Genomic DNA, 17740 nt, shown 5'->3' with positions numbered 1-17740 from the left:
TTTACAAAATGGTTTTATTTTCTATAGTAAAAAACCTCCTTTTTCCTTTCCTTCAAAAACTGTATCAAACTCCAATCTCAACAAACTGGTATATATTATTACAATGACATACGATAAATGTCATTAGAATATTATAAATATTGTTTCCTTATTCAGCGCCGATGAGCTAGCCAAATACCCAAGTAGGTGGAGGCCAATAAACTAAAGAAGGATAAGAAGAATATACCTAAATATAAGAATAATCATAACTATAATAAAACTATGTGACGTCACGGGTCGTTTGAACTATTTTATACCGCAGAAGATTTTAAATTTGTATTTCTTATGTTATTACGAGCTTTTGAAGTGTGAAATTTTGGAAGTCCCATTTTTAATCAAAACTTAACATTATTCTATAATAAAAAAATGTGCAAGTTCCCTATTGAAATGAAATAGAATTTCTTTTTATTTTGAAGCTGACAACGTTTGTCCTAACCCTCGTATTACATTGCAATCAAATGATAAAACTACTTTATATTTATCACGAAAAGTACATACATAATCATCTTTTGTCGTATTTATTTATGTTGACGTTATCTGCAAATAACGTCAAACGTCAGACTTTAGCCATTATGCAATGGTAACACTTATTTAAATGATTAATCGCATCTTTACATTATTTGTACATAGGTCATATGCTATCGATTACAAAAGCAATAATTATATGCTGCAATTATTTGCATAAATTGAAACAAAACATGTATTCAAGGTTATTGGGACCGTGCAAGTTCGGTAAAGCGACCTCTATTTCTACGCTCTGTACTTTTATTCGCACTTTTAATTATATTGGCCAATTATATTAGTCCTGGTTGCTGGATAATTGTCAAGACCATAGTCCAAAAAAATAATAAGAAGAAAAAATAAGATGCAGGTTATGTTTAGCAAACGTAAACAATTGTATGTAGTAAATAAAATCAGTTATTAAAATGCAGTACTGCAAGCAAAATACAATTAATTAAATTTACCTTTATATAATAATTGCATATCATATCAATATTGTGGAGCAATATATAATTTTTCTGCTTCAATGACAGAAGGTATGAAATATACGTCAATTTGACAATTTCAATTGACAATATGAATTATTTAAGATAGTTGCAATATTTCTCCGCGACTCGCGCACGGTATTTTCTCGTTTCCCTTTCCAAGTACTTGCACACCGCGAATAGTGATGCATTTAGAGGAAAAATAGTTTTTTTTTGAGTAACATAACAACTCTTAAATAGAAAAAATTTACAAAAAATTAATTTTGTTTGACAAGAGTACTTAAATATAGAGTAAATAATATTTTACGTTCTCTATCTTAATTATTTAATTGTTAATCCCTTTCAACACTTAAAATCAACCCATCGATTAACTACTACTACTACTATCGGTTTACAACGTTCTCCGACGCCTTCCGACTCCTAACCGCCATTCTTCTCTGTTTAACCATAGACCTGGAGGGATTTCTCTTTCCTCTAGTTCTTTTTCAATTCCCTCCCTCCAGCTTCTTCTCGGTCTTCCTCTTTTTCTTCTCCCTTGTGGTGTCCATGCCAAAATCTGTTTAGGGATCCTGTCATCTGGCATTCTCTGTACATGGCCGTACCATACCAGTTGTTTTGTTTTTATGTCATCAATAATTGTATGTGTTACTCCCATCATTTCTCGTATTCTCTCGTTCGATATCCGATCTCTTCTTGATTTGCCTGCTGCTCTTCTCCAGAAGTCCATTTCTGTTACTAGTAACATTTTCTGCGCTCTTTGTTTCAGTGGCCAAACTTCACTGCCATATGTGATTAGATATACTTTTAAGAATGATATTGTATATGAGCTGTTTGTTCGCTTTAGACCTCGATTAAAAATTGTATAAAAAATTTCATTTGATAAACTAAAAAAGATTTAAATATCGTTCCACGTTCTCGAAAAAGCTATGCTGGAAAATCATATGCTCAAGTTCTTTAACCCTTAAAACCATCCCTAAATTAAAACATTGGATATGTATGATTATACATTTAAAAATGTTTAGTTTACTAAGTAGAAAAAAGTACGATTAGTTTTTGGGCCATAACTACTTCATGAATCGTTTATTTCAGAAAGGGATCAAGTCACAAGTATCCACTTTTGAGAAAATCAAGTTTACACACTGTTTACATTCAACAAACAATCACTTTATATAAAATAAAAATTCTACCTAACAACCTGGAGTATTGTCAAAAAGTGTTGTATTTTTTAAAAATGTATCTTGTTTAAGAAAAAAAATTTAAATTTTTGCACTCATTTTGTCAAGATTTGTCACTTGACCCCTTTCTGAAATAAACACTTCAATTTTGAAGCTATCACAACTTATAAAAAACCATTTTGAAGTTAATTAAAAGATCTAAACTTTACAACTTTTTTCATTATAATATGTAGTGAAAAACCTGTTATTTTGAAACGGTGAAGGGTCAAAGGGCTCGAGAGAGACTGTGGTTGCGCTACCGCGTGCTCTTTAATCAATCATATCTTCGTCAATTTTTGTGTGATAGGAAAAACAAACAAACCAAAATTTTTGTCAAAAAAACCTATTTTTTTATTATTACACTTTTTTACGTGTCTTTCATTATTTTTGAGATATTATGAAAAGAAGGTAGTTTTTTTTAATTCGAAAATTTTTTTTCTTAAAATCGTGATTTATAAAAAATAATATGTGTTCCAAAGCAGCAAAACTGCTAGAATCCATCAAACTCTTTATATTAGAGTTGATGCTAGACGGAATACGATTAATTTTAATTTTGGTGGAAATGGCACTTATGAAATCCATTGATTTAAAAAAAACATTAGATGTTCCTCTTTTTTTCATTACAGCTCACTCATGTTACGTACAAAAGACTTAAAAGTACTCATTTTAAAACTTATTTTAAGCACTATAAAATCCTTTCTCATTAGCATGCATAAAATTTATTCGCTCTCCACTAGATGGCATTGAATACATCGATTAAATTTCACACAAAATAAAAAACGGCTTTGATCTTCAATATCTCGCTTAATATTGCACTTAGAAACACTCTTTACAAAACAAATTTGTTCATTGTTTTACCTGCTACAATTTTGTTCAGTATAATATTATAGTTAAAATGCATATTTTTGGAGATATTTTCAAAAAACTGTTGAAAATCGTGAGAAAATTCAGAATTTTCAATTGCCAATAACTTCAAAAGTATTGGGTTTTTAAAAAAACTTTATACAATATTTTTTGCTTAAAATTAGGTCTTCCATCGATATCTTAGGTTATTTTGAAAAAAAAATTCCACCACTGAAATGGGGTGGCAACCACCCCCATGGTGAAAACGGAGTTCGGGTCAATATCACTTTTGAAGTTAGGAAGGGTAGGATAAGCCTAATTCCAAAATTTCATGTAAATTGGTCCATAGTAAAAAAATTCTGAGCTACAAAGCTTCAATGACTGCACTATTAGATCCAACTCATGTTCAACTCTTATCTTATTATTAAAAAGCATTAAATAGCAAATGTCTTTCTAGTAACTACAAGTTTGTTTAAATAGTGGTTAATTTTTCTATACTTCCACATAATAATTTACTATTTTGATTTGTAGGGATACAAAGGAATCACATGCTTTATCGTAGACAGAGACACCCCCGGCTTCAGCGTAGCCAAACCAGAGAACAAACTTGGAATCGTAGCTTCAGGGACCTGCATGTTAAACATGGACAACGTCCGAGTACCAGAAACAGCAATTTTGGGTGAATTAGGGCAAGGTTACAAAATAGCGGCTTCCATTTTGAATGAAGGAAGGGTTGGAATCGCTGCTCAGATGATCGGATTGGCACAAGGATGTTACGATCACACGATACCGTATACTTTGGAGAGACAACAGTTTGGAAAGCCCATTTTCAGCTTCCAGGTCAGTATATTGTCAGTTTTATTCGCTTACAGTCCGTTTTGGTGATCAACTGTTAACTGTCAAAAGATAAATCCTGTTCAGTTGAATTTCCTAGTTTTGAGGACAGTAATTTTTTATTCAACTTCAAGGGAATATATTAATCAATTCAACATTGCGTTTAATAACTCTACTGTTTTGCTTTCTACATTTCAACAACCGTTTATCTATTTCCCTCTCTTAGATTCCTCTATTTGTATCTGTTACTCCAAGGTACTCGAATTCTGTTACCTTTTCAAATTTATACTGTCTCATTCATCCTTCCACTTAGGGTCGATTTCTCATATCTGCGGTAATCTATGGTTCAGTTGAACCAGGTTCACCGGTGAACTTCGGTTTTGTTTGGAATGCATTTCTCATTGCACGTTCATGTCAGTGCACGTTCTACAGCTTTCTAGAAATGCCGATAGATGTTAAAAGGTAAAAAACTGTCGCCATTTTGAACTACCTTTCCTATGCTGTTTTTGAATAAAGTTAAATTCAAGTATTTATAGTCAAATAGTCATTTTAATAATTAAAAATAAATGTTATAAAAACAAAAATAATGTTATCTTTTATCGTTAGGCTTAATATAATAAAATTGGTTAAATTTATATTATGACAGCGTTTCGTGTTAATACAACGCATGCATAATCCATGAAATCATCTGAACTGGGTTCAGAAATCTTTGAACGGCCGAATTCCAGCGTTCAAGCATCGTTCAAGTTTAAACTGCCACGGGTTGAACGTGAATTGAGAAAGACGATTTTGACTTTAAACTGACGTTCACTAAAAGTTCAGGTTAAACTGAAGTTGAACTCGATATGAGAAATTGGCCCCTAGAACCCCTTCCATTAAAATTAGAATAGAAAAGACCCCCCTTGTACAGATTTCTCCTTTTTTATTTCATATAGCTGCTCTTTCTTTTCATCATATTTCCACTCTCTACCGTCTACTTTTTGTATTCTATTTTTGCCATTTTTTGTTTATTTTTTATTTGCCATTTATTTCTGTTTTTGAAGTTATACTTCTTTACGATCAAGAGCGAAATTTTATAATGCCGGGCGCATGCGCACAAAACAGTATGTATTTCGTTGCTAATCTTTCAAGATATATGTATGTATCAGCGCTGTCAGCGCAAGTAAGTCATATTAAGTATATCATATAAAAGGATATATTAGTGTTCTTAGTAAATGTATTATTTATTATAATTTTTGTGTCTTTGGATTTGTCTTCCTCGGGAATAAGATATTTTATAATAATAATAAGTATATTTAAAGTATTTTTGTATACTTCACTTGGTCTATTAAATTTGTCAGTATGTATGAGAAATCTTGTAACCTGTCAAAGAAAAAAGAACTATATTAGAAGATGGCGTCCGATAAGGATGATCGTGACGGTGAAAGCGAAAAAACAAAGTTTACTTGTTGTAAAAATAAAAAAATAAGCACAATAATATGTGTAAAGTGTGGAAAAGCGTTCCATAAATCGTGCACGGCACGTGATTGGGCCGGAAAACTTCAATTCTTGGATGAAACGCGTGTGATTTGTTGTGATCCAGAAATAACCTCAAACAGTGGAGATGGCATGGACAATACGACAATCATTTCTCTACTAAATGAACTAATTGGTGAGTTGAGAAGCAAAAATCTAATCCTGGAAGAAAATAATAAACTCCTACGGGAAAAAGTAGAAACCCTAGAGAAAAAGTTCCAAAAAAAATCCGAGGTAAAAATTGCAGCAAAAACTAAAAATAATCCACCCACAGAACAAAGTCATGAGACTCAGCAGACAGAGATACAAAACACAAGGTCATCAGTGTCAGTAGACTCAAACATAGAACAGCCACTTTCTTCTACGGATTTAACTGAGCTGTCAACTAAACCAAAAATATCAAGTCTGTCAAAGACAAGTAGTTCAATTGAACCAGTGACACCCGTTGGAAATGTCAATTGTCAGCTGATTGAAAATCGAAAGGATAAGGATAAATGGGAGACACAAACAAAGAGAGGTTTTAACAAAAAACGATCAGAACCGCTTCAGGGAACCAATGAAAATGCTGGAAGTATCCTGCGTGTGGCCCCAAAACATATGGCGATCTTCCTGTCTGGTTTCGATCCAAAAACGGAAACTCCGGAAATTATCAACTACCTAAAAGAAAGAGAACTGGATGAAAACGTTATCTGTGAGAAAATGAAAACCAGGACAGATAAATACAAAAGTTCATTTAAAATAACTGCACCAGAACTAAAAATACCCCAGTTGATGAAGGAAGAATTATGGCCTAATGGTATAATATTTAACCATTTTCAGAACGTTCAGAGGCACCCAGGTGTCAGAAGACACAGCAAAAGATATCAATAATACACTTGAATACGCAGTCAATCGCAACAAGCATTGATGCAATCAATCTTGTTGTAGAAGACCACGATGAATGTTTTGCTCTGTGTCTAACTGAGCACTGGAAAACAGAAGATCAACTGAGGGACTACAATGTGAAAAATTTCAAACTGATATCTTCATATTGTAGAGGCAGTTCACAGGAACATGGTGGTAGTGCGGTATATATCAAAGAACCGTTTATTGCAAAAGCCCGGGAAGACATTTCAAGCTTATCAGAAAGATCAGTGTTTGAGTGTTCTGCTGCAGAGGTGCAAATTGATGGGAAAAAGATTGTAGTGCTGTCCATATACCGAACCGAAAACCCACAAATTTTAATAGATAATTGACAAGGACTCCATCATTTTTCTGGCTGGCGATTTTAATTTGGATATGCTGCTTGATGGTGTAGGTTGGCCAGGTACATTAAAAACGTTTTTGAGCTCCTTTGATATTAAACCCTCCATCAAAGACTATACACGCATACAAGGTAACAAAAAATCCTGTATAGACAATATTTTTACAAATCTAGACATATTTGATTCTGTTATATTCAATCCCCATACATCTGATCATACTGCTCAAAAGGTAAAATTTGAATTAAATAATATTGACTCAAATATAACAAAAAAACGAATATTTAACAATGAGAATAAAGATTCTTTTAAACTTATGTTGAGTAATGTTGACTGGGTATCTGTTATCGAGACATTAGAAGTAGATGATCAGTGGGATACTTTCATGAATATAGTTCAAAAAATTTTTGTAAACTGTTTTCCACTTAAAGAGATAAATACAACAAATAAAAAAAAATCTCAACAGTGCTTGCAAAATGATGATATAAAAAACTGTAAATCTAGGCTTGATGTTTTGTTTACACTATCTAGTAATAATGATGAATATAAAGATATTTACAGGGCAGAAAAACGTAAGTATAATGCTTTACTCACTCAATATCGAAAAAATTGTTATAAGGAACGAATCGAAAATAGTGAAAATAAAACTAAAATGGCTTGGCAGTTGGTAAAAGAGATTAAGGGCAATTCAAAAAATCAAGGTAATTTTTGTTTAGAGGGTGATCCTCAGGTGCTTTCTGATGAAATAAATCAATTTATGGCAAATGCTGCGGCTGAAGCTGTAAAGAAAATTAAGCCTGTAAAAAATTTTCAAATTAATATCGAACAAAATAATCATTGCATGTTTTTAACTCCTGTTTCAGAAAAAGAAATAGGCCATATAATAAATAACTTAAAAAACAAGCATAGCTCTGGTTATGATGAAATATCAACCAGCTTAATTAAATTTGTTTCATCAGAGATTTGTCTTCCTCTATCCTTTATAGTCAACACTTCTTTCAGGCAAGGTAAATTTCCTCAAAGTCTAAAACTGGCAATTGTCAAGCCACTACATAAAAAAGGTGATGCTACTAAGATGGAGAACTATAGACCAATAAGCCTTCTTCCATCATTCTCAAAAATATTCGAAAAAGCAATATATTACAGACTACAAAACTTTTTTACTACAAACAACTTATTTAGTAATTCGCAGCATGGTTTTCTTGCAGGGAGGTCAGTTGAGACAGCTACCTATGATTTTATATCAAAAATTTTAGAAAAACTAGAGTCAAAAATGAAAACACTAGGTGCTTTTTTAGACCTATCTAAGGCTTTTGATAGCCTAGATCATGCTCTCCTATTGCAAAAATTATATTGTTATGGAATACAGGGACCAGCATTGAAATGGATAAAATCATTTCTTACAGATAGATCACAAAAAGTATGCTTGGAGAAACAGGGATGTAAGGTTTACTCTGAACCGATAAACTTAAAATTAGGTATACCACAGGGGAGTATTTTAGGGCCTTTTCTCTTTTTGGTCTATATAAATGACCTGCCAAATGCAGTGATTAGTGGTTCCTCAAACCTGGTAAACTTTGCTGATGACTCAAACATGCTATTTTGGGAAGAAACATTAGAAACACTCCTCACAGTGGCAGAACAAACTCTGGACAAGGCTGAACAGTGGTTCTGTGGAAATAAGCTGGTGCTTAATACTGATAAGACAGTATTTGTTTACTTTAGAACCAGCCAATCACGAGAAGAGTTCCCAGATACAGTCAATCTTTTATCCCAAAACACAGAACCTTCTAGATCAGTTAAGTTTCTTGGTCTTCATATTGACCAGAACTTGAATTGGGGAGAACAAATAAAAAATGCGACAAAAAAACTAAATAGAGCCTGCTACTCATTAAGAGTTTTGAAAAACTATCTAGACCAGGGAATCTTACTATCGGTATATTATGCAAACTTTTATTCTCTTATGCGATATGGAATAGTCTTCTGGGGTGCTTCGGTGGATAGCTCAACTGTCTTCATAGTCCAAAAAAAGGCAGTCAGGGTGATCCTAGGACTAAAGGCGAGAGAATCCTGTAGAGGCCGATTCAAATCACTCAATATACTCACTTTCTCAGCTGTCTATATATATGAATGTATTATGTTTCTCTTTAAAAATTTTACTTTATTTTATCACCTACAACCAAATCATGAATATAACACAAGAAGCCTTAATTTGAATATTCCACTTCACAGATTGTCCCTAACAGAGAAAAGTCCTTTGTATGCGTGCGTTAAATTTTACAATAGTCTACCATCTGACATTCAACGGGAAACAAGCTATAAAGCTTTTAAAAAAACGGTTTTTCAACACCTGGTTAACATTGAGCCGTATACTGTGGTGGAGTACCTGGCCTATCAGCCTTGATCAGCATATATGTAATTTGTATTGTTTGTATATTTTAGTGTATTGTTAATATATCTTTTTAATATGTGATTATTAGTAGCATTTTTTAATATGTGATTGTTAGTAATGTGACGTTATTTGCTCAATTATGTTAAAAATTTATGCAAATAAAAATTTACTCTACTCTACTCTACTCTAAAAAGGAATATAGCTCAGTGGTAGAGCGTGTGACCGGAGATCAAGAGGACCCGGGTTCAAATCCCGGACGATTCATATTATTTTTTTTTATATTTTTGGTATCGTTTTAATAAAAAAGTTTTAAAAGTGGTAGGTAAAGAAAGTTAGTTTAGTATTTAAATAAAATACAAATAACCTGTTAAGTACATTAATTTCGTTGAAATCATAATAATAGAAGTATAACCTCTTACGTGCGTACAAAGTACACACACATTCTTTTTTTTCTGTCATTGTTTCCGTTTCTATAAAGCACAGATTCTCGCAATCTTTGTGGCATTCCTTAATTTCACTTTTATTAGTAGTTCTCTGGCTATAACATGTATGGATGATCGAATACTGCTACATGGTGTTGACTCTAGATTATGTTCGAATTTATTTCATTGTTAGTCATCTTTAAAAAATATTTCTCCTTTTTTTTCTCAGGGTATGCAGTACCAAATAGCCGAAGTAGCTACCCAAATCGAAGCGGCTCGTCTTCTCACCTACAACGCAGCTCGTATGGTGGAAGCTAAAGTACCATTCATGAAAGAAGCCGCCATGGCTAAGTTCTATGCTGCTGACATTGCCCAGAACGTCACCGTCAAGTGCATAGACTGGATGGGCGGAGTTGGCTTCACCAAGGACTTCATCCAAGAAAAATACTACAGGGACGTCAAAATCGGCAGCATCTACGAAGGTACTGCTAATATGCAACTGAGCACCATCGCTAAGTGCATCGAGAGGGAGTTCAAGCAATAAATTCGACGATACTGAACTGACCATTTCATCTTGACAATAAATTGAATATAATTGAGCTAACATAATTGAGTAAACATTAAAAATAAACACAAACATGGCAAATAGGTGTCCAAATCCCATATTGGCAACCCAACTCTACTGCCAATGCATTTTGGATATTTTATCAAGCACTGTCCTAACGAAACAATCCATAAAATCACATTTTCAAACGACCACGCTAATTACAGACATATTGTAGGAGAGCTATTTCCTATATAGTAGGAAAAAATAGTATACTTGGCAACAATGATGCGTGGTAGCAAAAGTACGACAAAACTTTTAGGCCTGCTAACAGGTGGCGCTAGTACTAACTAGGATTGAATTTTATTAATATTATAAATGTAAAGGATTTCTGGACTCAAATACTCAATTATAGTATTTTTAGACACATCTTTATATAGACATGTGCCAAAATAAAGCATTTCATAACTTTTGTAAATATAAATTCATCGTTCACGCGGTATTTTCGGTATATGTATTTTAATTTTTTAGTAATTTTAATATAAGCGTCTACTGTAATTCGTTAAATGAATTATCTTTGTATATATTGATATATTTTTATAATTATACAAGTATTTGTCAATAAATAATTGTTCTCAAAGTGTTTTTTATTAGTTTTCCATTTTCTTCTGCATTTGAGTGACAGTCACTCTGAATATGCCAGATGCGGAAAGAGGAAAAAAGGGATTGTATCTCCTTTTCTAGGAGCCGTTCGTTGTTACTACATCCAAACCATTCCTTAAGGTTCTTCAGCCATGACTCCATGACTTATGTCTCCTTCCTATGGATCTTTTTCCCTGGATTTTTCCTTGCATAATGACCAATATCTCCTCTCATCACATGTCCCATAATATCAGTTTTCTTCTCTTAATTGTTAGAAGTACTTCTCTTTCCTTATGCATACGTCTGTCTCATTACCTCTACGTACGTTGGTTATTCTATATACCCATGAGATCTTCGGTACATCCACATCTCGAATGACTCCAGTCTCATCACGTCAGTTTTCTTCAGTGTCCACGCTTCTATCCCGCAGTATAATACGGATATCACATAGCACCTCAACAGCCGTATTTTTAACTCAAGGTTCAAATCTCCTTTTCTGAAGAGTAAGAAAACAATAGGGTCCTCTGCTAGTTGAAAAAGAAATGATGAGAGTGAAGACATAATTAAATGATACTTACTAAGAGAAATTAGCAAAGAAAATAAAGAATTAAAAAAATCAGGACTGAAAATAAAAGAGGAATCAGAAAATACAAAGCAATGTTTAAATGAGGTGGAAAATAGATTGAAAAAGAATCTAAAAGAAACAATATTATAGCAACTGGATTAAAAATTGATACAGGTGAAGAGAAAATATAAGAAGATATGACAAATTTTATGAGAATACAATAACTAAATGAGCAAGCAAATGCAGAAAAAGTAATAAAACTAGGACAGAAAACTTGTTTGCTACAAATAAGACAACATTTGGAAAAAATAGAATTGTGCAAAGAAAGTCTGAGTAAAAATCTAAAAGTAGATAAGGTATTCATAAATGATGATCTGTTGGCTACAGGCTTACAACAAATATACAATGCCATTATAGATTTCTTGTCAGATACACGCACGGTCCTATAAGATTTGTACGCGGGCGTGAAATTTTTTACGATTTATGTTCGGATTTGTATCCTTTTATCATAAATGTTATATCACTTTATCAGAAATCCATCATTGTTTTTATTGTATTATTATTGTATTGTATTTATTATTATATTGGTTCTGTTCTGTTTAATTTTGTATTAGGGATAGGATTGTATATTCTTTATTGCAACTGACTGAATGACTAATGTGTATGCCATTAAATAAAAAAAAAACAACCAAAGAAAGAGTGAAGACAACTGAAAACTGCAAAGAATTCAGGGATAATGAAAAAAACTGTAAAAGAAGGTTTTAAAAAGATCATAGTAGACGTAGGAACAGAGATGGCAAATGAAGGGAATATTTAAAAATTTGGGATGCAAAAAACGAGGAGTAACGGAGAAGGATCAAAGTCGAAAAAACTGAGACAATTTGTGGCAAAAAACGAGGAATATGATAAAAACAAAACTGACAAAACCTTAGCTATGCGAACAGACACGAATAATTTAAATCAATGGATAAAAAGCATAAAATACATATATACATCAAGAACAATGTTAAAAGCCTATTCGAAATCAGTGAAACAGGCAATCTATTGATTGACATCAAGCATCGCTATGGGAGAACATTTAGGGCAAACAAAGCTTCTCTAATGTCTAGCCCTTTTCTGAATCCCAAACTTTCGTTGATGTTAAGTTCCAACTTCCAACTTCCAACTTCCAACTTAAGTTCCACAGTCATGAATGATTTTCAACACCTTGTAGACGAGGCAACGAAGCATATATTAAACCTAGGAATTTTGTGCAGTAACATGAATCGTCATACAACTTTTTGCATTCGATTCGTGAGAGTGTCAGGCAAAGTGAACTAAATTGATCTCCAACAAAAATTTTTGTGCATGAGAAAAAGCATCTTGAAAGTGCATCTCGAAGAGATGGAAAATAAAAAATTTAGGAAATATTGACCGAAATGAGTTCAATTTTTATACTTGGGGGGTTTTGGAGGTCACTGAACACGAATCATGACGGCGATGGTCTCCGAGGTACCTGGTGCCTAGGGTGGAACTCGACGCATGGGACACGATTCGCGAAATGAAGATTGGATCGAAAAATTGAAAAATATGTATTCAATATTTTTCAAAAAATTATCGAATGACACTAAACACGACCAGCCCACTCCACCCCCTGGAGGTGGGGTGGGGGTGACTTTAAAATCTTAAGAAATCCCATTTGTTATTGCAGACAAGGTTGCCAGGTCTGCTAAAAATTCACCAGATTTGGTGATTTTAATTGTAACCCATTTGGTGATATGGTGAAAACTTTTTTAAAACTAGCTTAATATCTGGTGATTTTTTGACCTTATCTATGTACATATTATAAATATATTTTAAAATTTAAAAAGTACGAATATATTATGTTTGTTATTAAGTTATGTTTGTTATTATATGTATTCAATATTTTTCAAAAAATTATCGAATGACACTAAACACGACCACCCCCTGGAGGTGGGGTGGGGGTGACTTTAAAATCTTAAATAGAAATCCCATTTGTTCTTGCAGATGCAGATTTGGATTGCTTACGTAAAAGTAAGCAACTCTTATTCGAGACATTTTTTAGAATTGTGGATAGATATAATTGGAAAAAACGATTTTTTCGTGGTACCATAGGTAGATTATAGAAACGGTCTAATATCTCGAGAAATACACTTCCAAATAAAAAACCAAAAAATACGTCTTTTATATTTTTAAGAACCTATCGAATAACATAAAACACGACCCTCCACTCCACCCCCTGGAGGTGGGGTGGGGTGTAACTTTAAAATCTTAAATAGGAGCCCCCATTTTTATTGCAGATTTGGATTCCTTATGTAAAAATAAGTAACTTTTATTTGAGAAATTTTTTCAAATTATGGATAGATGGCGCTATAATCGGAAAAAATAAATATTTTTTTATGAGGAATACAAGTCTGCAATAAAACATGGGGATTCCCATTTAAGATTTTAAGTTAACCCCCACCCCACCTCCAGGGGGTGGAGTGGTGAGTCGTATTTGATGTTATTCAATAGGTTCTTGAAAACTATTAAATACTAATTTTTTGGTCTTTTATTTGGAAGTGTGTTTCTCGAGATATTAGACCGTTTCTATAATTTACCTATGGTATCAAGATAAATCATTTTTTTCCGATTATAGCGCCATCTATCTACAATTCGAAAAAATGTCTCGAATAAAAGTTGCTTATTTTTACGTAAGCAATCCAAATCTGTAATAAAAAAATAGGCGTTTCCGTTTAAGATATTAAATTACCCCCAACCCACCTCCAGGGGATGGAGTGGGGGGTCATCTTTAGTGTCATTCGATAGATTTTTGAAAAATATTAAACGCGTATTTTTCAGTATTTCGATCCAATCTTCATTTCGCGAATTATTCGATCGTCCCAGGCGACGAGCTCCACCCTGGGCACCAGGTACCTCGGAAACCATCGCTGTCATGAAATTTGTCTTCACTGACCTCCAAAACCCTCAAATATAAAAAATGAACACATTTCCGTCACTATTTCCCAAGTTCTAAATTTTTCATTTTCCATCTCTTCGAGATGTAATTTGAAAATGCATTTTCTCATGCACAAAATTTTTTGCCGGAGATCAGTTTAGTTCACAAAATTGCCTGATACTCTCTCAAATTGAATGCAAAAAGTTGCATGACGATTCATCTTACTGCACAAAATTCCTAGGTATTGGGCTTTTTAGTGCTTCGTCTATGAAGTTTTTGGTATGGAAATGAATGTGAGAATGTTGACTCTTGAGTATCTCGAAACAGAATTGTATATGGCGTTAAACATAGTATATTTAGTGTCCACAAGTTTTAGTAGTTCTGTGGGAATTTCATCAGTCTCATTGCTTTTCCATTTTTAGCTTTCTTATGAGCATTTACACTCATATAGGTTTATAAAATAACATTTTATGTCCCAATATACCCAAGATCCTCCATATTTTATATTATTAAACTGGGAAATAAATTGAAACAACAAATATAATGATTTTGTTTATATTTTCTACATTATTAAATAATAAATTTCTAACAATCTTACGTATCTACATGTCTATACAACTTCTAAATGTTGATGTTATACATTTTTACAACTATTTAGGATCATGAGGCAACTTAAATCCAACCATGTTAGCAGTATCTGCCACGGTTCTCTCACCCTTTCCGTGATATTCTTGATGTATCTCGTCACTCAATCTAGTGCTCTTCAAGTAGCATAAATAAGTCTTTGCCATGAAGTCCATTTCTTGTCTAGCTTTACACAGTTGCTCATCTGTAGTTTTGTATTTTCTGAACTGACTTATCACATACTGCAGCATGAGATTATTTTTCAAGTTACCTTCAGGCAAGGCATATCTTAGTTCGCTAATAATTTGCCTTATTGTGCAGATTTTTGATACCATGTTTTCAACACGCTGAAGAAATAACCAAGCATTAGTTCATTAAATCATATTTATTAAAACAGTCTTAAATATCTACATCTAAGTCTTAAAAATTTATAAGCTATTAACAGTTTTTGAAACGAATTCTACATCATTCTGTTTATAACTAGGTTCTTGATGATTTTCCCATGCATCTGGACAAACTAAATTCATTTTAGGAAAAACATGCACAGCCATGTCGCTGAATACTTCATAATACTTAAACGTATTTATGATAGCAACTTCAAAAACGTAGGGTAAAATTTTAGTTATATAATTTGCACACTCGACCACATGTCTAGTTGAATTCGATTCTATAATCTTGTGAAAACTGTTTGACACAACAACGCAATGACCTAGGTTTAGACCCCAGTTAGCCCAAAGTAAGTTATTTGTTAACTGTTTCAAACAGTGAGGCATATAAAACAACACTGTCTTATTGGTATTTATCGAGTATTTTCCTCGATATATATCGAGTAATTCCAACTCACCAATTTGGATTCAGGCAGAAACATTCTACCATTCAACAAGTACATCGAATAGTAAACAGAACATCGAAGCATCCAGATATTGCTCCACCCTGTTCATAGACATAGGGCAAGCGTTTGACAAGGTATGGCACCAGGGGTTGCTCTATATGCTGAGGAGTTGTTTGCCTCTAAATTATTACACACTACTAAAGTCATACCTTACAAATTGATGCTTTAGAGTCAAATACGACAATGAAATATCAGAACTCCAACCCATAACAGCGGGTGTCCCCCAGGGAAGTGTACTGGGTCCTGTCCTGTACCTACTCTATACTGCCGATCTTCCAACATCACCTGCCACAACAACAGCTACATTTGCAGATGATACTGCGATCTTATGCTCCAACAAGAATCCAAACATCGCATCAGAACTACTACAAAATAACATAACTGAAGTCGAAAAATGGAGAATTAAATCAAATGAGCAAAAGTCGATACATGTAACATTTACAACCCGTAGAGGAAACTGTCCACCTGTATGTATTAACCGCAGACAAATACCACAGAACGATTATGTAAAGTACCTTGGGATTCACCTGGATAGAAAACTGACCTGGAAAAAACACATATTTTCCAAGGGAAAACAATTGGGCCATAAAATGAGAGACATATACTGGCTAATAGGAAAACAATCCCAGTTATCAACACAAAATAAATTACTCCTAATCAAAGCGGTGTTGAAGCCAATTTGGACCTATGGGATAGAACTGTGGTTAACAGCCGCAAATTCTAATATAGAAATTATACAAAGGTGCCAATCCAAAATGCTAAGGATGATTTTTAGTTCATATCTTAGTTCACTAATAATTTGCCTTATTGTGCAGATTTTTGATGCCATGTTTTCAACATGCTGAAGAAATAACCAAGCTTTAGTTCATTAAATCATATTTATTAAAACAGTCTTAAATATCTACATCTAAGTATTAAAAAATTATAAGCTATTAACAGTTTTTGAAATGAATTCTACATCATTTTGTTTATAACTAGGTTCTTGATGATTTTCCCATACATCTGGACAAACTAAATTCATTTTAGGAAAAACATGCACAGCCATGTCGCTGAATACTTCATAATACTTAAACGTATTTATGATAGCAACTTCAAAAACGTAGGGTAAAATTTTTGTTATATAATTTGCACACTCGACCACATGTCTAGTGGAATTTGATTCTATAATCTTGTGAAAACTGTTAGACACAACAACACAATGACCTAGGTTAAGACCCCAGTTAGCCCAAAGTAAGTTATTGGTTAACTGTTTCGAACAGTGAGGCATATAAAACAACACTGTCTTATTGGTATTTATCGAGTATTTTCCTTCTACGTTTTCATTTAAAACCTCAACTTCAAATGAACGCAATATCTCTTTGTCTGTTGCACTAAAAATAGGATCGTATACCGAGATTCTAGAGCAAAATTGATCGCTCAAATTTAAGAGCACTGCTAATTGGAATCTTGCTATCAAACACTCACCAATTCTGCCCAGTCCCAAACAAATTATTTCAGATATTTGGGGATTGCCTAAACTCTCTAATCCTTCGTTAAGCGATGCTTTTACAGAAGCATACAGATCTGTGGTGAAGATTTCAGCTTTAGCTCTGGAAATTCTTCTAAAAGTGAGGTTATATTTATATTATATGTGTAAAATTAAAGGCTTAACTTACCTAACAGCTTCTTCTAAATCAATATCTGATTCCGTAGAGGAATTAGGTTTAAGAATGCCCTTCTTATTAGGACTACGTCGTTTTCGTTTATAGGATACAATTTTAAATTCCAAGTCGCTATTTTCGTTCATGTCAAAAATTCCTGCGCCATTCTCCATGTCATGTCAAATGTCAAAATGAAATAACTTTTTGAATAAATATTTATTATGACGATGTTAACGAATAAATATTAAAATGTAATCTAATTGTTAAGTTTAAATAAATATAACTACAAATATTTTAATAAATATTCTACTTTATTTATTATTCGAGTCAACTGTTAACTCTGACTCTGATAATATGTAGAGTATAACTGGTTGCATAATTTAAGCGTATTTAATAAAAAATATCAAAA

At 33.1% G+C, this 17740-nt stretch overlaps 5 protein-coding genes across 6 annotated transcripts in view; 2 read left to right on the top strand and 3 right to left on the bottom strand.

The window, feature by feature from the left end:
• The window catches only part of LOC126884904 (short/branched chain specific acyl-CoA dehydrogenase, mitochondrial), a 75034-nt gene extending 64364 nt beyond the window's left edge, over positions 1–10670 (top strand). The window contains exons 6-7 of the mRNA XM_050651235.1: positions 3614–3922; positions 9716–10670. Coding sequence (XP_050507192.1) covers positions 3614–3922; positions 9716–10030 — 624 coding nt within the window. The 3' untranslated portion in view covers positions 10031–10670. The remainder of the gene's footprint in view (positions 1–3613; positions 3923–9715) is intronic.
• LOC126884896 (adhesion G protein-coupled receptor A3) overlaps positions 1–17740 on the top strand; it is a 400023-nt gene that overhangs the window by 223184 nt on the left and 159099 nt on the right. The window lies entirely within an intron of this gene.
• LOC126884911 (protein FMC1 homolog) lies at positions 14717–17495 on the bottom strand. 2 transcript variants are annotated; one of them, XM_050651246.1, is made up of 2 exons: positions 17347–17495; positions 14717–15146 (listed from the first exon to the last, which is right to left on the bottom strand). In XM_050651246.1, exon 2 carries the CDS (start codon positions 15132–15134, stop codon positions 14826–14828), a length of 309 nt encoding a protein of 102 aa, XP_050507203.1. In that variant the 5' UTR covers positions 15135–15146; positions 17347–17495; the 3' UTR covers positions 14717–14825. The 2 variants fall into 2 exon arrangements, with proteins under 2 accessions (XP_050507203.1, XP_050507202.1); XM_050651245.1 differs by lacking the exon at positions 17347–17495 and adding an exon at positions 17156–17298.
• Positions 15170–16520, bottom strand: LOC126884878 (SRR1-like protein). Its single transcript, XM_050651184.1, has 2 exons — positions 16484–16520; positions 15170–15652 (listed from the first exon to the last, which is right to left on the bottom strand). The coding sequence occupies exons 1-2, from the start codon at positions 16518–16520 to the stop codon at positions 15228–15230; spliced, it is 462 nt and encodes a 153-aa protein (XP_050507141.1). The 3' UTR covers positions 15170–15227.
• On the bottom strand, positions 16551–17504 carry LOC126884877 (SRR1-like protein). The gene is made up of 2 exons (XM_050651182.1): positions 17347–17504; positions 16551–17292 (listed from the first exon to the last, which is right to left on the bottom strand). The coding sequence occupies exons 1-2, from the start codon at positions 17502–17504 to the stop codon at positions 16614–16616; spliced, it is 837 nt and encodes a 278-aa protein (XP_050507139.1). The 3' UTR covers positions 16551–16613.

The sequence above is a fragment of the Diabrotica virgifera genome, chromosome 5, assembly GCF_917563875.1.
Source record: "Diabrotica virgifera virgifera chromosome 5, PGI_DIABVI_V3a".
Taxonomy (NCBI): domain Eukaryota; kingdom Metazoa; phylum Arthropoda; class Insecta; order Coleoptera; family Chrysomelidae; genus Diabrotica; species Diabrotica virgifera.
The sequence above is the reverse complement of the archived record's forward strand: the minus strand, read 5'-3'. Positions and strand labels throughout refer to the sequence as shown.

What these genes read in the sequence shown, in the direction of transcription:
- LOC126884877 (XM_050651182.1), bottom strand. Translation starts at nt 17,504, where the DNA reads ATGGAGAATGGCGCAGGAATTTTTGACATGAACGAAAATAGCGACTTG. An exon ending in GATTTAGAAGAAGCTGTTAG is followed by an intron (nt 17,293 to 17,346) that starts GTAAGTTAAGCC and finishes CCTCACTTTTAG; the next exon opens with AAGAATTTCCAGAGCTAAAG.
- LOC126884878 (XM_050651184.1), bottom strand. Translation starts at nt 16,520, where the DNA reads ATGGCATCAAAAATCTGCACAATAAGGCAAATTATTA. An exon ending in CACAATAAGGCAAATTATTA is followed by an intron (nt 15,653 to 16,483) that starts GTGAACTAAGAT and finishes TTTCTGCCTGAA; the next exon opens with TCCAAATTGGTGAGTTGGAA.
- LOC126884911 (XM_050651246.1), bottom strand. Translation starts at nt 15,134, where the DNA reads ATGGTATCAAAAATCTGCACAATAAGGCAAATTATTAGCGAACTAAGA.